This window comes from Chamaea fasciata, unplaced genomic scaffold (genome assembly GCF_029207755.1).
Source record: "Chamaea fasciata isolate MVZ Bird 193981 ecotype frontalis unplaced genomic scaffold, bChaFas1.0.hap1 SCAF_7, whole genome shotgun sequence".
NCBI classification, from domain to species: domain Eukaryota; kingdom Metazoa; phylum Chordata; class Aves; order Passeriformes; family Sylviidae; genus Chamaea; species Chamaea fasciata.
In genome coordinates this window covers 53,276,619-53,300,518 of record NW_027094092.1, presented here as the reverse complement: position 1 = coordinate 53,300,518, position 23,900 = coordinate 53,276,619, and the positions used below count along the sequence as shown (strand labels likewise).

Genomic DNA, 23,900 nt, shown 5'->3' with positions numbered 1-23,900 from the left:
GTTCTGGGGAAATGCTCATTTATGTAATACACTTCATTCCCTTTTTGCCCACATGCTCATATACCTAGCTCCAGATCTGCCAGTTCTGTTTGTCATGTAGCACTATAGATTTCTGGGATTTGACAGCTCTGCAAAGGTAAATCCCTTGTCTGGGGATAAGTTTTGTATTCCTTTCTGTGCCCTAGGAAGAGCAACTTAAAACTGCTGTGGATTATGGAAAGCTGAGTCTTTCACTATGTGCAGTAAAACCCAAGTGTTAACTCTGCATTTCCATGTAGCCATTTTAAGCTGTCAGGGGAAACTTGCAACATCTTTCTTGCCTCTGCTGTCCTCTCTTGTTAGGGTGGTGAAGATTGTTTTCTTTTTGCCATGGCAAAATTGTACATCTCCTTAATGAAGTCCACACGGGGGACGTAGATTCTTGACAAGCTCAAAGTTGCTGCTTCTTGGAATTTTTCTCTCTTGCAGTTTATGCCTCTAATAGTACTGTGGTTTTGGTTTGGTGATGAGTGTGTGTCCCCACCCCCTCAGCCTTTGGTATGCTGGTGTTGTCTCCATTTGGGTAAAGAGTGTTTCTTTCACATTTTCTCTCCTTGAGGATATGGTTACTTTTACTATCACAAGGAGGAGGGTATGGAGGACTTGCCCTTTTGGTTTGGTTTTGGTTTTTTGTTTTGTTTTGGGTTGATTTTTGTTTTCTGGGGGGTTTTTGGGTTTTTGGTTGTTGGTTGTTGTTTTTCTTCGTTTTGGGGTTTTGTTTCTTTGGGGTTGTTATTTGGGTTTTGGATTTTTTTTTTTTTTTTTTTTTTGCTATAACGGTCATTTGGCCAAAATCTTCCTTATCTGTACAACAGTTTTAGAGTGGCAGCTTATGTAAAGAATAAACAGTGGAGCTGGGCTGCAGGTGGGGTATCTTCTGTATTGTCTTTAGTAGCTGGGCTGTAATGACTTTTTAGTAATTTAATAGATGGTTGAAAGTGGTGCGATACAAGCAAAAACTTTCTAGGTTGCCATTTTGATGGCCAAAGCCAGAACCAGCTCTTCTGGGCTCCACAGTAGAAGCTAAGGCACAGACTTTTTAAACTCTGTGTGCTGGTTATTCACATTTTAAGTGACAGTGACCTTTGCAATTGGTGGTTTAACCTCAGAATAATTTCTGACTGTGACGAGAGAGGAACAGAGTGGTGGAACAAAGTACAAGAAGAGAAGTACTGAATGAGAGAGAAAGGATAGACATGATGGGGTGAATGATAGGAGGAAGACTAGAAAATATGTGTGAGTTCGTAGTACATTATTGAGTGTGCAAACATATGCACAGGAGAAGGTGGAGCTTGGCCAGTTTCAGGAAGCTTGAGTTACTTGAACCTGTGATTCCTTGTGCAGGGTTTTGGGAAGGGAACTTCAGAAGATTTGTGTGGGAGATGGGTGTGAACTAAAAAGAAGGAAGAAATAGATAAGGGAAGTTAATGACATGGTGGTTCTTGCAAACCTAGAAAAAGATCCGAAGAGATAGTATGCAGGAAATGATTAGTAAGTTCTTGTACTACTCTGCTTTTTCAATTAGTTGGTTACATTATGCTTTACACTGGCTGTTTTGAGTGGCTGGGTGTTGCTGAACCAAAGCATGAGACCACCAGTCCTTATGGTGGCCTGTAAGGCTTTTGAATATTTGGTTTTTCCTTTAAAGCTCTTTTGAAATCTTAACACTCTCAGATGTGGATTTAGTGTATGTTTCATTATTATTTTCAAAGTAACTATTTTACTAGTGCAAATTTAGAAAATTATCAAAAATAAGTATCTTCGTGGGTTAAGCACGGAGGCAAAAAACAAAAGGGCGTAAAATCAGACCACATCCCAATTATCATATTTTAAAAAATAATCTATTTGAAAGGTTGGTCTCATGGGGTTTTTATTTTAATATTGACATAATTAGATTCCTCTTAAAAGAGAGTTTTCTGTTGGGAGTAAAGGCATAAAACCACTGGAATTTGCCCTTATTGCTTCCATCTCTTGACTACAGTACATCCTGCTTGTCAAAGAAATATTTTGAGTTCAGGTGCAATTTTTCATTTACCATTGTGAGTTGCCAATGAATAAGCTATTCATAATAGGCCAGAAGTATGTGGACTGTGGAGTTCGTGATATTAAACAGCATAGAATGGAAGGAGGAATAAGAAAATAAATTTTCAGAGTGACAAGACTAATACGTAGAAATAAATATTAAAGGAGGTTCATTTCCTTAATTAAATGCCGAAGGTATGATTTGTTTTGAGGCTGCTTGTAAACTGGTTCCCAAACTGTTTAATTACTACTGTACTATTCATCTCACCTGTCTCAAAAATATTAATCATCAAATGGTAAAATATTAGCTTGTAGCAGGAGGGTGATGTCAGAGGCTGAAACTTGAGTTCATTGCAAATTCTATCTTTCATCACACCCTTTTAAAATGTATGTTAAATAATACAAATATTTTTTTTAAGATCCCCGTCAATATTAAGAAATTGGTGAATATATATAGGTGTAAATTATTCTTGCCCATGTGAGACATACATAATACTTCCTCAGTGCTTAGTAATGCAGTGTTTGCTCTATGGCATTTCATTTAGGAGTTCATCCCTGTGTAAATGCTGCTGTGAATCAAAGAAAAGAAATTTACAGTTCAGCAAAACTGTCTGCTTTGATGTATCACTATGTAGCAAATGAATCTGTGGAATCTGGAGGAGTAGGTATTCGTAGTGGCTTTTTAGTACCTCCTTCAGAAGTCAGTTCTGTAGGAGGTCTGGTTCCCTTGCTGCAGGAGAAAGGAGGAGGTCTGGACCTTAAATGTGATAGGCTCGTGTTTGTTATGAGAGGTGAGTGTCTTGACTCTGTGGATGGAATTATTAATAACTAGTAGGAACAGCACAAACTTAAGAATCTGAGAAACCAACAACCTCATTAAAGAACTGAAGATGCAGCGCTGTCTTCGCCTGGCATAGCCTGAGGTTTTGGAGAAGGACCGAGACAGACTTTTTTTCTGTGGTGGTGTTTGCATATAGATTATTCCAAGCAGACTCAACTAATATGAAGTGCTCTAAACTAATTGATTTTCGGCAAGAGGAGGATTCAGTGTTTTTCATGCTGTTTCAAAAATGAAGCCGTGCTGATTTGCGGACCTGAAACCAGCGACGCTCTGTCTGAAAATAATTGATTTGATGTTGAAGAGGACTTCTGCTTGCTCTGTTTTCTGCTTTTGCTATGTGGATGAAAAGGAGAAAACAGCGAGTGAAGTTACAGGTTCAATGCTGTGTTTCCTCAGCTGGCTTTTTTTTTTCCCTCTAAGTATAGTGTAGCTCTTGAAGTGAAATGGATACTTATTGCTATTCAGTGAGGTGAACATTAAAAGATTTCTCATAAGGTGTTTGTATTTAAATGGTTAATTATCACTGTTTCCCATGTTCTTGTGTTTTGCCATTTATAAAAGGCTTTTAGACATTAGACTTTCTAAACAGAACATTTTACAGTAGTTAATAGCTTCTTCAAGGAGACACTAATATTTGCATTAATCTTATAATTAATCTTCTATATTTTACATGATACAAAATAGTACAGTACTTATGCCAGGCATTATAAGAGAGATATGCCTGTTTAGAGCAGTAAAACTTCAGAGCTCTTTGATTAAATTGGGTTCAGAACTCTTTGATTAGATTGGGTTGGGGGTTTTTTGTTAGTTTCTGGTGCTCTTACAAACCAGTTTCTTATTGTTATTATGCATTCCAGTTTACATTATCCATTTAGAAAATCTTTAATTTTCATGTGGTGAAATGGTATTTTTACTTTGAAATGCTCACAATCCCTATACAGATACCACTTTTAAGTCTGGATATATTTTTAACAAGATTACTTAGTAGAATGAAACATCTCTGTGTTTCTTGGACAGTATTAAACTCAAAATTTCTATTGGAAATAACAGTGAGCTATCGATGTTTTTAACGTCAACTGGTAATTAAAGCAGAAAGAAAGGAAACATTGGGAAAACTGTGCATAGTCTGATGCAAGTTGCATGTTTCTGAAAAAGCACATATGTGTATTGAGAAAATACTATCAATTCACACACAGTCCCCTTTTAACTTTTAAAATCAGTGGTCCAGAGGGAAGCCTTCATACCATTCTGAGCCCCTTGTAAGAACTAAGTGCAGAGCCCAGCAGAAGCAGATGTAGAAGTTTATATTTTTTCTGGCAATTGGTCATGCCAGCTAAAGTCAGCAGAGCCTGAACGTGTTTTGGGACCAGCATCTGGTTTTCTGTTTTGTTTTCTTGTCTCAAGTAAGCCCATTTTGGTTTGTGAATGGCACTTGGATAGGTTTCCTTACTTTCTTAGCCAATTAGTGCCTTTCAGTCAGTAATTAAAAATAAAATGTCTCTCTTGGTGGCCACAAGTGTGTACAAGTTACTTGCCCTGAAAGAATATTGGGAAGTTCTCTTCTCTGCATAAGTCATGCTAATAAAGAAAGTACACACTAGTAAGTTTTATTTTTTCCCTGTGTTGAAATAGAAAATTAGTATCTTGAGTGGACATCTCCTCTTTTAACTACTTCTCTACTACAAAATTTTTTCGTGAATGTTGACTAGTAAGAGGAATTTCAGTTGTCATTTCCAGTAAGCATTATAATTTCACTTCATAACTTACTCAATGGGAAATGTTCAAACAGGGACAATAACTTTATCTAGATAAACATTTTAGCTGACATATCTATATCATGTGTCCAAGATGTAGCAGCTTTAAGTTAGTGATCCAAATCTGGCTCATTTTAATGATTGACCTTGAAGCGTTTGTCTTACTTGAAGAATTATATGCAGCAACATGAAATACTAATGCATTTAGAAAAAATATAATTCAGTTACTCAAAAGACAAATAGTATTTTCCTTTCCTAAATGAAGCTTAAAGAAGCAGTTCTGTATTGTGCATTGGTTGGAGAACTGATACTTATGTAGGAGTTTGATGTAGAAATATGAAAAAAAGCCATTCAAAGTGGCTGAGATAAGGTGGAGATAAGGTCTTTTGTCTCAGAAACAAAAGCTGTTTCTGAGAGTTAAGTGCAAGTACTGCAGGCTGTACATCACTGGACATCAGTAGGGTGGGCCCAGAAAAGCAGAGCAGATGAATCAGTTTTCCTATGGGATCAGGTGTGATCAGATCCATAATCTGTTGTGCGATCGATTTTGGGCACTAGGGGGTTGTTTCTGTTTGGGTTCTTTTTTCCCATATGTCAGTAAAATGTTCAAACTTCATTCCATTTTATAAGCATTTGAAACTGTATTTATCAGTATTTACAAAATATTTAATTATCTTTTCTTTTTCACCAGTATTGACTGTATTTGGGGTAGCAAGTAATGTAGTTTTTATTTGGTTTACTAACAGTGTAGTCATGTAATTTGGTGAAAAAAATTACATTGTTTACTGAATTATTAGAGTGCAGTAGTACAGCCTTTACACTGATCTGATAAATTAACTGAATTACGTGTGAATACTTTGAAACAGATGTTGGACTATTCTGAACTTTGCAGCATAATTTTTCAAATGCTGGCATTTTCTTTCTGTGGAAATTATGAAGTTGTGGTTAAACCCTATAATTCTAAGGTTATGAGTTTTGGTTTTCTGACTAGCAAGTGTCAGCCTCTGGAATTTTTTCTTGATACATTGCACTCTTTCTTGTGATTGCATACAAAAAAGTGTGGTTGAAGTAATTTAGTATATACATGTAAATCGTATTTGTTGATAGAATTATGGATATACTGAAACAATGTGTTAATTTTTTAAAACACATGAGATTTGGTCACACACAGTATGAATTTTAAAGAATTTCCATCATTTGTATCTCTATCCTAATTTTGTAGCTTGTTAGTTTTGAAATGCAAAAGGAGGGAGAAAGCCTTGCTAATACTTTGCATTTCATTCGAAGTAATAGTCACTTATTTATCTGAAGGTGATCAGCTTTACTTTTCTTCACTTGTACAGACTGTTTTTCACAGATCCTTAGTCTAAATGGCCTCAATATATCAGAATTTTCACTGTCTTTCAATGTGAGCTTAGTGACCCTTTATCTAAGGGTTCTCATGTGGTCTTATCCTGTTCTAGGTAAATAACGTGAACCAGCAGTTTAAGCTGCCAAGGTAGTTATGCTGAAAATATTAGGAAAGGAAAGCAGCTTCAGATTCCCCTACTGCCTAAAATACCTGCTTGCATCTGTGTTATCGTGTGTGCCTTACCAGAACTGTGTGGCCAGTGCTACCAGACATCTGAACTGAGAGGAGTTAAATGTAGGATAAGGTCTCTTTTTTCTCCTCCTGTTTTGTCTCTTAGTGTTCTCATCTTCATCCACTTTTTGCTTTTTCTGCCGCTATAGTCTGTGTCCCTCCTTTCTGCTCTGATGTTCGTCAGTCTTTCCCAGGTGCCCATTGTTTGTCTTTCTCTGAGGATTTGAGAGGAGCCTGTAACTTTCCTCTGAGGAGTGGGGGTTTAGGTTGTCTGGTCAGAATGCTCTGATTCACATGGATGCATTCATGGAACATTTTCTGTTCTGCAGGTTGGAAACCCACGTGTTGAGCTCACTCTTTCTGAACTGCAAGATATGGCTGCCCGACAACAGCAACAGATTGAAAATCAACAGCAAATGTTGGTTGCTAAGGTAATAATTATATACAGACCAATTTTTTTTCAATATATGCAAGCATAAGTTTCATGGATAGAGAAAAACAGTCTAAGTCATTTCAGTTAATCTCAAGAAATAGCTTGAGAAATCCATTGTTTTACCAGAATAGTCTTTGCTTAGGCAGTGCACAGTCTTTTGGCATAAATACTGTTAGTACAACCTATGTCATGTGTCTTTATAAAAATTTTGCTAGAGTTTATCTCTCTTTTGTGGCCCCCTTCATGATCTGTGGCAGAACAGGCTCGACTCCCATGCTCATCTTTAGTGGCTTATTCACTCCAATACAGTAATAGTGGTGTGAGATGAGAACATGCCAAATCCTTAAAAATCTACATATTGCATTTCTAAGTCTCAGAGACAGAAGAACCTAAGTATGTTTGCAGAGTGGGGAGGGGGCTTAAAGGTTTTGACGTTGTTGTTGATGTTGTTTAAAGTATACAGCATGCCTTTGATGCTTGGAGTACCTAGGAGTCATCCTACTGATTCTGTTGTTCTTTCTTGATGGAAAGAATACTAAAAAATATCTTTTTCCTAGTGTGCCCAGCAGAATAACTATTATTTAGAACTCAAACATTTTCTTACAGCAGGTCATCTTGTTTAAAATGGTCTGTTGGACATACTTTGTCATCTTTGGGAAGCTGGGTAATGGCACTGGAAATTTATTTTGCCCACAGCAAGAAAACTGTTAATAGTGGCAGAAAACAAATGCCAGAGGAGGTATCACAGATGTATTTAAATGAGTGTTCAGACTAGGGCTATATTCACATATCTCTGTAAATATGGTATTTTTTGTCTAAAAAAATTAATCTTGAATATGTGCTCTATAACAGATTTGTTAATTGATGTTGAAGAGTTTTTTCTAGGACTGCTACATATTTCAATAAAATACAGCGTTTTCTGATTTGTGGAAGTAGAAAACCTAGTCAAAATGATAGGGCTTTCAAAGTTGGTGTGTTGTGGTTTTTTTAAATAAATGGGTGACAGATCTCTTGTTTAAAACCTCCTTTTGTCAGGAACAACGTTTGCGTTACCTGAAGCAGCAAGAACGTCGCCAGCAGCAGTCTGTTTCTGAGAGTGAAAAGCTTCAAAAACTTAAAGAACGTGTTGAAACCCAAGAGACAAAGCTGAAAAAAATCCGTGCCATGAGAGGACAAGTGGACTACAGCAAAATGATGAATGGCAATTTGTGTATGTGGAATTCTTAATGTATTTAATTTACTGTGCACTGCATGACTAGCAAATAATGCTATGTTGTAAGTCAGTATAGCATTGGAGCAGGTTTTCAAGTACAATGTTTTTTGTTTTATGGGGGTTCTTTGTTTCCATGAAATTTGTAACAGAATCTTTTGTTAGTTTTACATAGTCAAACATAAAGTCAGAATAAGTCTGTTCTCTAACTATTAGGAAATATTATGACTGCTAGAAAATTTGCAATACAAATATTTTATATGTATTTTAGATTTGAAGCTAGTGTGACGTCTTTATTAGTACTTGTAGAATTAAAAAATTAACAGCTTCTGCTTTGTTTAATTGTGTTTTGTTATTTTTATCTTGTTAATTTTAGCAACTGAAATTGAGCATATAAGTGCCATGTTCCAGGAAAAGCAGCAGGAGCTGCAGGCTGCAGTGTTAAAAGTGGATCAACTCACTCAGCAACTGGAGGATTTAAGGAAAGGGAAACTGAATGGGTTTCAGTCTTACAATGGACAAATGACAGGGCCTGCAGCAGTAGAATTAAAAAAGTTGTATCAAGAACTACAGGTAAGTAACAAAAATATGCAATTTGAATTACAACTGTAGATTTTAAAAGTTTTATTACTTTTGCGAGTAGCAATTTGGTTCTGTTACACCTCATAAAAGTAGTGTGTTGGAATGTTCATGTGTGGGGTTGTAGTTGGTATACAACCTTTTTTCAGAGAGAACTTCATTAGCTTTAAAAACTTTTGTTTTGTTGTACACGTAATGGTACAAAGTGTGCAAGTGTTTCGAAGGGCATTTCTCAGCCCCTAATACTGGAAGTCCACATAATTTATTATTTGTTTTAATCTCTCTCAAAAAGTTGTTGTGAAACTTATTTTGGTACTTTTATATCTTGCACTGATCTGGGTATAGCAAGCTCACTTAGATGTCATCTTAACTTGGAGACATGACTGTAATTTTAAAAGTACATTGTAAAAATATAGCTATGTTGTCTGGCATGAGTAAACAAAATACATAGGAATTAAAGAACACATTTTAATAGAGTAATCAAAATTGCAAGCTGCACTATATTCCCTGCACTAGATGGTGCAACATCGTTGCAGTACATTCACACAGTATTCCCTGCATCAATATTGTGTATCTCCTGCAAGAAGATTGTTATATTTAGAGTGTAGTTCTCACATGAGTACTTAAGTATCCGATTTACACTGAAATTTTGTCAAAGTGTGTGCTAATGTATCAGAATTTTGAGGCTTTGTTTTATTTACTCATGTGCTTTATTGTGATCAAGGTAACAGCTCTAATATGTCTAATATTTTAAAATTAATTTAAATCTCAAAATTGGTCTAGTTTATTTAGATGAGCAAATACAGCATAGAAATTTATCAATCCTGTTTTCATGCATTAGGAATAAGTGTCCTTTTTTTCTCTTTTCCCCCTTCCCCATTTATACAAGGCATATCTGCCTTTGAGTATTTCTAAGTGCAAAGATGCTCAATAGATGAAGATTTCTCTCTTGTGCTTCACAAGGATCCCATATGTGTTTGTCAAGACTTAAATTTGCCTCAGGTGTTTTTTGCTTGTCACATTACCATGAAAATCAGAACACTGAGACAATATCTGAGTTATTGAAGGTGTGAAAAAGTGGCAGTGGCAAAGCAAGAGAAATAATTATAAAGAGTGTCATGGTTGATTTAAACCATAAACTCATAATCTACTGGAAAACTGCTGTGAAGGTTTCAGTTTAATCCCTATGCAGAGGGGAAAATCTGTGCCCAGTCCCTGCACTAGCAGTTAACTCCCCTTCCAGACATCACGAAGTCTCATGTGGAACTGGAAACAGAATCAATAGTATTATTTCTGTTACAAGTTTTGTATCACTTAGTTTTCATGATAGACAACCTGTCTTGGGTAAGCATAACTTGAAACAAACATTTTCTGTGATTTAGTTCTTCATAGTAGAATTTTCTGAAATGTCTTTCTACCTAATTCCTCAGTCCGTTTTTTCTATAAATGGGATGTAGTCTGTATGTATTTAATAAGCATCCACTAGTTCTTTTAGGATATTTTTTCACTTTTTTCTTGACAGGATGTGTGGAAGCATAAATTAGAGACAGAACAAATTGTTGATCCAAATTTCTTTGGATTTTTTTTTAACACTGCATTAAAAACCAACTTGCCAAGAGATGGAATGAGAACTGTCCTAACAAGTGATTTTGTGTTTGGTTTTTTTGTTTGGTTTTTTGTTGGTTTGTTTTTGTTTTTGAAGATCCGTAACAGGCTTAACCAGGAGCAGAACTCCAAGCTCCAGCAGCAGAAAGAACTCCTAAACAAACGCAATATGGAGGTGGCCATGATGGACAAGCGAATCAACGAGCTGCGCGAACGACTGTACAAGAAAAAAGTTGAGGCACGTCAAAAAGAAAACATTCCTGTAAGATAAACTGTTAAAAGGGCCACACTTCAGTTTATCAAGGGCCTGTAAAAACTACATAGACTCTCACTTTTCCCCACTCAAGTAATACAATTACCTATGATAAAAGTAGCAGATCTCTTAAAACTATCTTCAGGTTTCTCATAGATATCCAGAAACTGTAAGACAGAATATGTTTCCTTTTATCTTTCTTTATGGCACAGACAATGCTATACTAAAAGTCAGAAAAGTTTCTATTTTTAGGAAGGAAAGTATGACTCTGTGCTACACGTTTAAAAGCATGAATGCATTCAAAATTTGGGTTTTATAAAATATTTATCTTCCAGTATGGAAAATGGATAAAAATATCAACAGTTTGATAAAGTTAAGCTTAATAGATGTCTGGAACTTCAAAAAGATTTTAAGAGATGAATTCTGGATTTCCATATGTATTACTAGCTGGAGGTATTGCTTTGAAAAAACCCAACACAAACATATTTGATTATTTAAGAACTTGTTTTAGACCATTTGCTTGAGAAAGGCACAGTGAAAGAGATGTTAGAGAGATAAAGGTATCTACAAGAGATGTATGTGCTGTGACTAAGAAATTTTATTTTTGAGGTGTTGATATTAAGGAATAAAATGTGTGCTTTCTACGACCTTTTTTCTCTTTTTGTAGAAGCATAGAGTATGATAACTTAATAATTAAGGTGTCCTAGCTACAGTGCATGTTTCTAGATAATTAAGTTTAGACCAACCTGTTCATGGGGAAAGGTCTAGATGAAATGGACATTCACGTTTCAATTTGTCTGATCGTTTCCAGTTGAATCGTATTAATGGAACTTCATCACCCCAGTCATCTCTGAGTGCCTCAGGAAGGGTGGCAGCAGTAGGACCTTACATCCAAGTTCCAAGTGCTGGCACTTATGCTGTACCAGTAGATCCAGTTAAGCCACAGTCTCTCACCATTGCTCCTAACCCAACACATGGAAGATCAAAATCTGGTAAGTACTTGTGTGTTGTTTGTTAATACATATGGTTTGAAAAGGGGCAATAAAGAAAAGGAGTGATCTTAGGAGACCCAGTGTTTGCATAATTGGTGTAGGGGAGGATGTAGTTTCAGATGTGTTAATACTGTTTTGTGAATTGGACATTAGTCATTTGATCTGTGGCATTTTTGCTTCTTTCCTTGAATTTTTCTTAGGAAATTTTTTTTTTTTCAAAAATTTCTGGTACACCCCTAAAAGGAGCATGTTTTCTTCACAGATTCTATGTTGTGTCTTTAATAGCTTTTTCAATTAGCTTGTGTGTTTGAATATAATAATGAAATCAACTTTGTGGAAAACTGTATTACAAATAACTATTTACACTGTGTTGCTTTTTGTCAAGTAAAACAAAGCTAGTGAGTAAATAATAGTAATTATACTTCTCAGAAGGAGACTAAATAGGAAAATGGAACAAAACTGAGAGGTTTTTGCTCCATCTGAAATGTGGGAATTTGTGGTCCTTGAAGTATTTCTGAAATAGAATAACTATAACATTGATGCTGTTTACATGTTTCTGTCCTATTTAGTGAAGAAACTGCCCCTCTAGAACTCCCCAGAACTTTGTGTCCAAAATTGGCTCCCAGGTTTCCCATCATTTGTAATTCCAAATACAGTATAAAATAGAATTATTATTTAATTTGTGTTGGAGACTGAAGGAAGCAGCTCATATTTGTGCCTTAAGTTCTTAATTCTAGCAAATCTCACCTGTCTGCTCATACCTTAGAAAAATCAGAATTCTTAAGAAATTGTAAGCTAGGAAAATATACATAAATATAAATAAAAATGCACAATCCTATTGGTCTAACCACAGGATTTATTTTACCTGGTCTCGTAGGAGAGATAAAAATGAGGATGAGGAATGACTAGGAGATCAAAACTGCTGCAATACTCACATACATTCAAGTACTTAAAACTGAATATTCCAGCAAAATTTGCATCATGCTTTCCAGATGGGGAAGAAGAGATGGAGAGAATCTGAACCTCTCTGTAAGAAAGAATGCCCCGCCTGCCCCCAAAAACCCCAAGGTCAGGAAGTAAAACTGGCCAAACAGAACTTAAAAAAAAAGACTTCAGTCTTTCCCATTGATATTAGTGATTTAACAGTACCTTTATCAGCTAGAAGTATTCAAAATCTGTACAGATTTCATCACTGCAGTTTTATGGAAAAGTCTCACGAATATGGACTGACTTAATTGTGGAGTGAAGGTACAGATTTGCAACAGATTTTGTTTTCAGATTCGTGGATCCTTCTTCGACATATGCAAAAGGACAGTTCCGAACTTTTAAGTTTACCAACGAAAAACCACAATTTTGTAGTATCAACCTCCCAAAATATTTATATACCCACTTCTAGACCTACCTCAGGACTTTTAATAGTGTAAAAGTAATTATTCTGCCTTAGGACTGACTTTGTATTTATTATTTTGAAGGTACTTGAATGAAGTTCTGTAAAATAGATTTATGTAAGGAGAAGCATATTTACTCCCAGGAAGAAAAGAAATTGAGAATGTATTTCAACTGTCATGCTTTTATTTCTCATTATCCAAGTGTTCCTGTTCTAATGTTCTCCATTGTCATTGTTATAATTTTTCCACCACTTTTTTTCTTTCTTTTTCTGTGTAACTGGATCTGCCTTGGTGCGTCCGGTAGAGACAGACTGTGGGTGTGTGAAAAAATCTCCAGACACCTGGAAGGTTTCTGATTTAGACATAATAGTGGATCCTATTCTGTCACCTCCCACTTCTCTTCAGTCTGCTGTTCACAATGTCATCCGCCTGGCACCTACTCTGTTTGACACCCAGCACTGTGAGTCCGTAGAAGATCTCTAGATAGCTAAGAACTCAGTTTTTAATATGGTCATCTGAGCTCTTGCACACAGATGCATATTAAACAGCATCTTTAGAACTTGTGTTGTGGTCTGGTGTGTAGAGGATGCTGTTGAAATGTAAATTGGTTGAGAAGTTGCTTTTCATCTTTGAAGGAAACAGATTTGCAGCAAATTCATCCCAGGAGTACTGGAGTAGTATACCAGGGATAAGTTTTCATCTCTGAAAAACCTCAAAATTTTCTAAATGTTAGAAATTTCTGGCAATCACTAAAGCATGTTTTAGTATATTTTAGATTGGAGAGATGTATAAAATACAGGCTTATGCTGAGTTACTTTGTGGGAAACTTCAAGTTTCTGTGTTGCACTGACCCCAGAGTTGGGATAAAAGCTCACTCTGTCCAAGTCAATACCCAGAGTCTTGCTGCCTTCCATTGAACTTGGAGCATGCTTCAGTTGCTATAGTAAATATCCTGGATCCAGACCTACAGAAACTTTAGGCGAAGCCAGAGAAAATGCACAAAACTTTTTGTGTCTGTGTGTCACTGTCCTATTTGTGTAAATGCACAATAGCCTGGTGAGAGCTGAGATTCACAGGGTGTTACATTTACAGGCACAGGCAAGAGGGTGCATTTGGAGGGGAAGATGGAGCCAGTTGGCTGTGGGGGTGGCTGAGAGCAGGAGCTGGGGTGGCCTTGTCAGGAGGGTGTTGGCATCAGATTGTAGACCAGGTTGCTCAAAGCCTCATCCAGCCTGGCCTTGAACACCACCTTCAGGGATGGGGCATCCACAACTTCTCTGGACAGCTTGGGCCACTGACTCCCCCCTCACGGTATAGGTCAGAGAGAGGAGAGAGAGTCTGAATTTACTTCCAGTCTGTTACCTCAGAATTTGGGGATAAACATGCTGATTATGATAAGTTTTGTGTATCTGTCTTTCTAATAGAAAAGTGTTGAATTTGCAGGTAAGATGTTTAAATTTGTCATGTCTTTTGCTGTTTCTGTAAGTGCCTTCCTCATAACTAAACTTACAGATCCAGATGCTTTCATGTTTAGCACGAATCAATTATAACACCTTTCACTGATCTTACAAACAAAGGTTTTACTGAACTGTAACTTTACTGGAGGTACAGAATGTCTTGTGTATTTTCTACAGTAAGCATTAATTCAGTGCATAGTTGGGAAGATTGCCATTATGTAGAGACTAAGTGTTTAGACACCTCTTTGGTCTCTGTAATCTCTTGATAACCCGATGATTAGAAGCAATAACAAACAAAACCCATAACATTTTCAGCTCTTGGACAATGCCAATATTAAAACTGGGCTTCATTGCTTTACTTCCTGGCAGTTTGCAAGTGTGAAAAGTGATTTCTGGACTATACTGTATATGCAGTGTAAAAATATGCAAGTGTTAATCCTGTTTTGAGAGATACTCAACAAAGATGGTAAGGCTCGTGGATAGCAAATAGAGTGGTGATGGAAAATTCACTCTCATTAGAATGTTCCTATGCAGCTTATTTTGAGACTATCTACTATACTAGACAGAGAATTCTAGAAATAGCCCTGCTGATTCTGTTTCCTAGGGGCTTAGAACTGAAATACGAAACTTGGCCTCTAAATACCTGATTTTCATTTGATATTGTATTAGTGTGAGATCCAGAAATCTCATTGAATCTCCGCACATGCCCAATCCCCCTCCATTTTAGGTGCTATCCTGTAGTAAAGTCAATTACATGTTACATGTCACCTTTACTGATTTAAGTGCTCCGCTACAACAATTACAAGCCATAGGGATGGAGGAATGATCTCCAGTCTCCTTAGTGAAAGATATGCCCGAAGTTTAATCTTGTAAAGACAAATCAAATCCTTAGGATCTAACATGGGATCTATTTAGTTACTATAAACCATATCTAATTCTTAGGCTACTTAAACTCTTTTGCTTACTTAGAGAGCTGAAACAAAATAGTCTCACACAGTTAATAAAGTAACATCAACGTATCTAGGATTTCGTTAAGGATTTGTTGCCTCAGCTTATGTGCAGCTATGCATGATTTTTTGCATATGGTGAAAATAAAAGCCCATGACTTGTGTCTTGACACTGAGTTAAAGTTGTCAGCTGACTTCATAAATTTATTTAATATTGTATCTCTGGGGCAATTCTAATCGGGTGAGTATGTTGAGGAAAAACAAAAGGTGAGTTAACCACCACTTCCAGCAAAGGAATGTGTGCTTTTGTTCCACCCTGCTGTTGAAAGGAGTTTTTACATCCTGTTATGGGTGAATGAATCTGGTAACCATAGTTTAAATTTGGAGTAAGTCCACTTGGGGCTTACATAGACTTAACATTTAGTGTAATTTGACAGTGTCTCTGGATAGTACCCAAAGAATTGTGTTGATGAAGTGTTTCTGTATGGATTGCTACTCTGAATTTGTTTGCCTTCTAATAGCAGAATATGCAACACTCAAGCCAAAATTTTAATCACATTTTTTCTATAGAAATTTTCAGTCCAGTTTCAGTGTTAAAGGGTAGTGAACAGCACATTCTATGCAGTGATTTGGCTTTCAGTATTGATTTCTGAATCAAATATTAATAATGATTTATCTCACTTCTAGAATAAAACTAATCCCACTGTAATCTAAATTGTTTTATTTCATGTGTTGTTTTGCTTGTTTGCAAAGCTAGTATGGATTATCTTAAATCTAGTATTTTTGTCTGTTTTCAAGCTAATGATGGAAATTGGCCGATACTTAAACAGAGCTCAGCTCCTGTGGTAAAACCCCCCCAGATCTCCAACACTGACTGGAAAGAATCAAGCATGGATACTGCTTTAAAACAAGGAACAATATCCAGCCAGCCTTTGCCAACTTCAGTATTAGGAAGTACTGATAAGCTGGTGGGTTTCATCTGTGATATATTTATAGATCTGCTTTGCTGAAATTATGAACCTTTGACTTTCATAGCTGAACTCACTTCAATTAGATACACATTCTGTTTCCCTGCTGCTGTTTATTTTGAAAGTCATAAAGAAAATTACCTTTGTATTTCTCCCATTCATTTCTGGGTTTATCACATTAAAATGTGGGGGTTTGTTTCAAGTTCAGTACTTTGTATTCCTTCCTGTTCTTTTACAAATCCAAGCTCCCCTTTTCCCTCTTGGCTTCTCCAAATCCTCTCCCCCTCCTTCATGTTTTTCTAATTCATATCTTTTTTCAGTCTTTTTCCTTTGTATAGATTATTGCTTTTTCAATGTACACTTTTTCTCATAAAAATCCCCAAAAATAAGTCATTAAATCCATCCTTAAGCGAGTCCACTAGTGGTATCTGTCAGTACTTTATGAATTCTTCAAGACTAAAATCCCTTAAGAATAAGGACTTCTTGTCAAGTGTGTTATCAACTAGACACTGAGATCTGGAACCTAGAACAAGTTATTCCGGCTTTGCGTGTATGCAAATAGTTTTGAATTGATACGAATGTGTTACAGCTGAAGGTGCCTTTAAACAGTGGCCTTTGTCTGATAAACTCAGGTAGAATCATACCTAGTGGTAAAGGTACACAAATTGTTTATGTTGACTCCTTTGCTGTCCCACAAGATTGCTTGTATGGTATGTTGAAAGAGGCATGTTCCTGCTCAGAAGTACTTTATTTAATTAAATGATATATATTATTTATTGTTCTTACACAGGGTCTTGACCTGGGGAAGGTGCCACCTACAGTTCCTGGTGTAAGCAAGCAGTTGCCTCAGAACTATGGGACCTATCCAAGCCCAGTTCCCTTAGGAACAGGTTCTACAAACTCTCTAGAAAGAAGGAAAGATGGCAGCCTGCCCAGACCTGGCACCAGTATAGGAAATCGGCAAAGGCCAGTTCCGCTCCCACCGCCCAGCAACGTGCACCAGCCCAGCTCTTCACAGCAGATCCAGCAGAGAATTTCTGTCCCTCCCAGCCCCACATATCAACCCTCCGGTCCCCCCTTGTTCCCAGGAGGAGAGGGCAGGCCAGAACTGCCTTTGACTGTGGCAATCAGACCTTTTCTTGCTGATAAAGGATCCAGACCTCAGTCTCCTAGAAAAGGGCCACAGACAGTGAACTCCAGTTCCATCTACTCAGTGTATCTTCAGCAAGCAACACCACCAAAGAATTACCAACAAGCTGTGTACAATACTTTAAATAAGTCGGTAAAAGCAGGTAGAATATCTTTTCTTTGTTTTTTCTTTGAAATACATTAAGATCTACTTGTTTGGCTTAGTTGATTTCCCATATCAGTTTGGAAAACTTGTCTAAATCTGTGAGGAAAGTTATTTTTCCATAGCGTAGCAGCAAAATCATTCAATATAGTTTTGAGGTTATCAATAAGTATGCATTGATTTTCCTTTTCTTTTAAAACAAGATGCAATTGGAACGATATAGCGTGGATACTTTACCAATAGTTTGATAAATAAGTTGAAAAAAGTGTCTAGATAAGAGTTTTTCTCCTCTGACTGTTTTCTCATGAAAGAGAAAAAAACATTCCAGATGCTACTTGTAGCTTGTAATTATAAGAAGCATCAGCATCACCAACAGGTATTTATTTCTGCTTTGACTGTCCCCAGAACAATTTTTTTTTCTTTCTTTATTAGTGTCAAACAAGTATTAATAATTTATTTATAAATATTTTGTTATGTAATTTAAGAACAGCTCTTCACTGTTTTCCATCTTTCTTTTCTTCAGTTTATGGAAAGCCTGTATTACAGTCTGGTTCAACCTCTCCCTCACCCTTGCCATTCCTTCATGGCTCTTTGCCTGCCCAGTCTCCCTCACAACCACAATCTCAGCCTCAGACTGAGGTCACCGAAAAAGATCAAGAGCTGGAAAATGCTCCACCACCCAGTGAAAACAGCAATGTGGAAAACATTCCCCGTCCTCTCAGTCCTACTAAGCTCACCCCTATTGTGCACTCGCCCCTTCGGTATCAGAGCGATGCTGACCTCGAGGCTCTGAGGAGAAAACTGGCCAATGCTCCGAGGCCATTAAAGAAACGCAGCTCCATCACCGAGCCAGAGGGCCCGAGCGGACCAAATATACAAAAATTATTGTATCAGCGCTTTAACACCCTGGCTGGAGGCATAGAAAGTGCTCCTTTCTATCAGCCAAGCAATCCACAGGACTTCATCGGCAACTTAGCTGATGTTGATAACGGGAACGCCAGCACCAATGGCAATATTGAAGAACCAATCCCTGTGCAACCTACAGTTCCTGTCCCCGATGAACCACCCCCTTCGTCAGATGCCAATGATAATGAGTTACCTTCTCCCGCCACTGAGGAGCTGATAAGCACTGAAACCACAAATCAAACACCTGAGACAACTGAAGACAACAACAACAATCTTGCTATAGTTCCTTCTACTGAACAGTCACCCAGTCCCACGCCAGAGGTCAGTTCTCCAGTAGAAGATGAAGCTCCTTTGCCACCCGCTCTTCCTCCTCCACTTCCTCCAGTAAGTTACAAAGCAAAAGAACAATTTTGTGAGCTACAGAATTAGCTTTGTGCTTAAGCATAACTGGAATATGGTAAGCTTGCGCTCAGCAGTATCTTTGCACTTGAAGTCTCATGATATTAAAAGGAAAGAAAACCAGGGGGAGTTCCAGGGAGAATTCTGATGGATTCATTTGTTTACTACTCTAGCTGCTTAATAAGGAAAATAGGCAAACAGATAACAGGAGATTGTGTATGTGTTTTTCAGCTTTTTGGAGGTTCTTTTTGTAGAACTAATTCTGGAATTAGAGATTCCATTAATTTTTTTTTTTTTTTAATTTGTCTTGTCCTTCAGAGATAGCTTACCCTTAGTTTCATACAAATAGCTGTGTCAGTGGGAAGGTTTTTAATTTGCAGGCAAGCTGAAATAGCTATTCTGGGGAAACGGCACTCCTTTTGCCCTCTCAGAGGAGATGGACCAGGGCTAACTCCAGCAGCAGCACAGCTGGCTCGTGATAGCAGAAATGTTCTTCTAGGGGCTTGTCACATATTTTGAATTGCTTCCAAAGTCCATCCTCCAGCTGCACTAAAATCTCTTAAATACTTGCCATTACCAATATCCTACCACATTTGGAGAATTGAAAAATACAGAAAAACCTGGATTTTATTCTTTGTTGTTGTGATATCACTCTTTGAAACCAAGGTTCATCCGCACTTTTAGATTCAGGTAGGAACCTTGCATTCCTGTGAGAATTCAGCTGCAGTGTGCACAGGGCTTTGTATGATTTTCCATGAGCCTAAGGGCCAGAATCCTTCTGGGAGAATTGGATATGCTAGCAACTAATATTATTCATAATGTGAAGGGTTTATTTTCCAAACTGAAATAGCCATAATCCTATTTAGGACCATATGTGAAAACAGATCCTACAGAGCTAGAGACTAAAAGCATTCTATAAAAGCTGTAGTTAATAATAGATTTTTTTTTCCCCAGAAAGTGACAAGGACACATGTAAGAGATTCAGAATATTCTCAAAACACATTTCAGTGTGCTTCAGATCTTGAAAATGCTGCCTCTGATAACACCTGCTAGAATGTCACATAAAATATCTTCATGTTCTGTACTTTTCATTCCTACAACAAAACTCCTCCCAACTTGCCAGGCCTGATCTTCAACAGAGACTCCTGCTAATTCAAGGCATTGATTCCTCTAAGTACAGACTCTGGCTTAATTGTGCGGTGCTTTCCAGGCTAAGCAAAAGTTTGCACAGTGTCTCAGATAATCCACCAGTAATATGCACAGCTTATATTAGAAACAATTAAGATGATGATGCTTAAAACACTGACTTAAGTACTCCATTCCTTGTACTCATTATCTTTAATTAGAAGCTGTGAAATGATATTGGCTTGCTTTTTCATTTTTTAACTGCAAAAAGGTAGTAGTGTATCAAGCCTTTTATTTAGAGACTTTTAAACAGAAATGATTGCACAGTTCTAAATATCATTTAAGAAAGATGAGATTCATAAATTAATAATTTTTCTACTTGGACAACCTGAAATGATGCCTTCCAACCTTCATCTCTACTCAGACAAAACGAACCAACTTGAAGAAACCCAATTCAGAAAGAACAGGCCATGGTTTGAGAGTGAAGTTCAATCCCTTGGCTCTCCTCCTAGATGCTTCTTTGGAGGGTGAATTTGATCTGGTACAACGAATCATATATGAGGTAAGCTTTTAAACAATGGCAACCTCATGCAGTATTCAGAAAAAGGACGTGCTGAACTATTTCATGTTTTCAACAGGTTGACGATCCCAGTAAACCAAATGATGAAGGCATTACACCTTTGCATAATGCAGTGTGTGCTGGTCATCACCACATTGTGAAGTTCCTACTCGATTTTGGTGTAAATGTAAATGCAGCAGATAGTGACGGGTGGTAAGTGTCAAGATTTTTAACCTACTATCTGGGAGAAGCACCATTTAGATGCACATTGAAAATTTAGCTGAGACCTGTTTTGGGAACAATTTCCTTCCTCTTTATCCCCAGCAAATGAGTACTCTCTAAGCTGTAGGTGGAGATGAACTCAAAGGCAAGGTTACAGCTCCTGAGCAAGCACACTTAAACTGTAAATTAGATTACAGTTTGTGATAATTAGTGGTAGAGTTGCATTTCTTGTTCAGATGCTGAAATAATTACACTATAAATAACAAATGGCAAAAGTTAATTTGCTTAAGTTTCTTTATCATAGATTCCACTACAGATGTTGATGTTCTTGAAGAATCTCACTTCATGGGTAGCTGTAGCATTCCTGAAGTCTTTGGGGGGGGGGGGGGGGGGGCGGGAATGTGAACCCTCACTTTTGTTTTACCTTTCAGGTTTCCTTGTATTGGAAAATACCCTTTTACACCAAACAGTTTTGTAAGCTATGAAAATTATTAGTTTTGCTATCATCTGTTTCATAATGCTTGGCTTTACTGGAGTCAGGTAAATCCTAAAATCCACCCTTGCTGCTTGACAGGTTTTAGACAATGCATATACATACTATATATAAAGATTTCCTTTTAAACCAGACAGGCTCTACATGGCAAGATGAAAATTAGGATTCATGGAAGCTTCTTTTTTCACATGTACATTTTTTTGCTTTATTTCAGGACACCCTTGCATTGTGCAGCTTCTTGCAATAGTGTTCATCTCTGTAAACTACTGGTTGAATCTGGGGCAGCTATTTTTGCTTCAACTATAAGTGACATAGAAACTGCTGCAGACAAATGTGAGGAGATGGAAGAAGGTTATATTCAGTGTTCCCAGTTTTTGTATGGTAAGCTGTGACACCAACTCTTTTCTAAGATTCATCCTGATTTGTCCCTCTTATCTGTGTGGAACATCTGCTTAGGCCCCAGACTGGATGATACGGCCCATCATGTCCCTGTGCTTTCAAAGTGCTAAAACCAGAATTACCTTTTCACTGTGATGTTAGTCTTGGTCCTTCTGAGTTTTGAATTACTTCACAGGCTCCTTCAAATGTTAAGATTTTTAAAGTTTTAATTTGGCTTAATTTCAGGGAAATGCTTCTGCAGGGAGGTTTTGACCCTAATAGTGAGTTGTCAAGTATTTTGACAGATAGACTCCTGACTTCCAGATGCACAAATTTCTACCAGATCACACAAAGAAAGAAATATACTTTATGAATAATTAACTTACAGAAGGTGCTTAGTTACTAAAATACATTTTGCAAGAAAAGCACTTCAATGGAGCAAATTTTTAATTCCCATCAGAGGATTTAAGCTTCATTAAAGCTGTGTCAGATCTGACATTGTGTGAGTTCCAAAAGCCTCAGGTGTCCCTGTCCAAGGCCCGCTGTAGGAAGCAGTTTCCACTGCATGTATAATACAAGAGAAAAACCCCATTCTCTGAATTATTCCATAAGATTTTGTTTAATTATGCAGTTAAATTTCTGGCAGCATTTCATCATGGAAGTGCTGAAAACTGTTCATGAAATGTCATTAACAGGAGACTAATATTTGGGCTACGGTGTCAATAGTAAAAAGCTCAGAGGGAAAAAGAGGCTATTTTACCATCTGATGTTGTTAACAGGAGTGCAGGAGAAGCTGGGAGTGATGAATAAAGGGGTGGTGTATGCTCTGTGGGATTATGAAGCCCAGAACAATGACGAGCTGTCATTCCACGAGGGCGATGCCATCACTATTCTGAGGCGCAAGGATGACAACGAAACGGAGTGGTGGTGGGCCCGCCTCAATGACAAGGAAGGCTATGTGCCTAAAAACCTCCTCGGGGTAAGTCTTTCACCCTCTCCCTTCTATTTTTTACATGCACCTGAAGTAGGAACAGAAGATGGATCTTTGGTCAGAATCCCTCTGCACACCATCCGCAGCACTATGAAGTGGTGTAAGGCAGATTATCCTTATTCTCTCTGGCCTCTGTGCCATTGTAAACAAATAGGATAGGCTACTGTTAGGAGATTGGTGCTGGTTATTATTGAGCAGGTTAGTATATCTAATAAAGTTTAATGAGACTTTCTCTCCCCCTTGGCCAAAATATAAAGCCCTTATGGAAAGCATGGTGGCTCTATTAGGCAGCTTAAAGCCTTGGTTCAGAAAGTTCTTTGGGAAGGTTTTTAATACCTGGCACAAGATAAGAACATAGGTGTGTGTGAGTTTAAAAGAGGAAAGAGCCTTGAAGATGACAAATGTGGGCACATCGTTTATGCTACTCAGACAGATGGAACACTGTCAGGAGAGGCCAGGAATGTAAGGTGACTAAGTAGAGAGCTACTGAGGACAAAATGCATAAGAGAACCTTGCAGAGCAGGAAATAAGGTCTCTGGAGTGCTCAACAGGGATTTTTTGTACTTATGTAAAAGCATCCTTTGTCTGTTCTGGATCTTGAGCTAAATGCACCACGTCATTTTCAGAGCAGCCATGTTGCTGCCATTGGCAGGAGTGAATCAGCCCTTTGCCTTCTGCTTCTTGTTTTTAGGAGTTGCCTAAGAACTCCCCCCAAGCTTACAAAAACCTCACCCCCCAAAACACTTCATCACCCAGTTCTGCCTAATAAGTACCCCTTAGTTATAAATTATTTAAGTTGGTATTAACCATGCAAAGCCTAATACTGTTACTCTTTTTTTTTAGTTATATCCACGAATAAAACCTCGACAGCGAACCCTTGCTTGAATTCAGTTGTACGACAGTGCAGTACCATGCTGGTAACTGGAAACTTAGAACATACACTGGAGCCATCATTTTTGATCATTTCACACAGAGATATAAAACTATGATACTTAGTTTTAATGGTGCTTTCTCTCGTTAAATGGACAGCATCCACGGTTTGCAAGACCTGCAGTTTGTAAATGAGGATCGTTTCTGTGTGACCCAGCACTGAGGAGGAGAGCGATGCCTCCGCTACCGACAGTGTTGTGCCAACTCTCGTCTGCCGCAGTGTTTCCAGTCAGAGTTCCGTGGTAGGAGCTTCCTTGTGTCCCGTGTTCACAGGTGTCATTTGCGGAGTGCAGATGCGCTGTCCGGTTTGCTCCAACCCCCCACAGCAACTGTCCCGTGTCAGGATTTTGGGTATTTCTGTTCCATACCAGTGAATGTTGAGTTCTCATTATCCATCAACTCTTTGGGTTCTAGGACATGAGATCTTCACCTGTTACATGCGTATTAAGTAGTTACCAAAGCTTGGTGAAGGCTAGGATTTTAGGTGGCAACATGCTAAACACTTAAATCCTAGTCTGGACAACCCCAACGAAAGC

At 37.8% G+C, this 23,900-nt stretch overlaps 1 protein-coding gene across 5 annotated transcripts in view; it reads left to right on the top strand.

The window, feature by feature from the left end:
- Window positions 1–23,900, top strand: part of PPP1R13B (protein phosphatase 1 regulatory subunit 13B) — a 69,313-nt gene extending 45,413 nt beyond the window's left edge. For 2 of the 5 annotated variants that reach the window (XM_066188905.1, XM_066188902.1), the window contains exons 5-18: window positions 6,568–6,669; window positions 7,707–7,881; window positions 8,258–8,454; window positions 10,163–10,327; window positions 11,130–11,310; window positions 13,003–13,158; window positions 15,901–16,070; window positions 16,861–17,362; window positions 17,885–18,651; window positions 20,216–20,353; window positions 20,430–20,563; window positions 21,280–21,446; window positions 22,223–22,422; window positions 23,278–23,900. In XM_066188905.1, the coding sequence (XP_066045002.1) occupies window positions 6,568–6,669; window positions 7,707–7,881; window positions 8,258–8,454; window positions 10,163–10,327; window positions 11,130–11,310; window positions 13,003–13,158; window positions 15,901–16,070; window positions 16,861–17,362; window positions 17,885–18,651; window positions 20,216–20,353; window positions 20,430–20,563; window positions 21,280–21,446; window positions 22,223–22,422; window positions 23,278–23,319 (3,096 nt within the window). In that variant the 3' untranslated portion in view covers window positions 23,320–23,900. The remainder of the gene's footprint in view (window positions 1–6,567; window positions 6,670–7,706; window positions 7,882–8,257; window positions 8,455–10,162; window positions 10,328–11,129; window positions 11,311–13,002; window positions 13,159–15,900; window positions 16,071–16,860; window positions 17,363–17,884; window positions 18,652–20,215; window positions 20,354–20,429; window positions 20,564–21,279; window positions 21,447–22,222; window positions 22,423–23,277) is intronic. The other 3 variants (XM_066188904.1, XM_066188907.1, XM_066188906.1) reach the window with 3 other exon arrangements.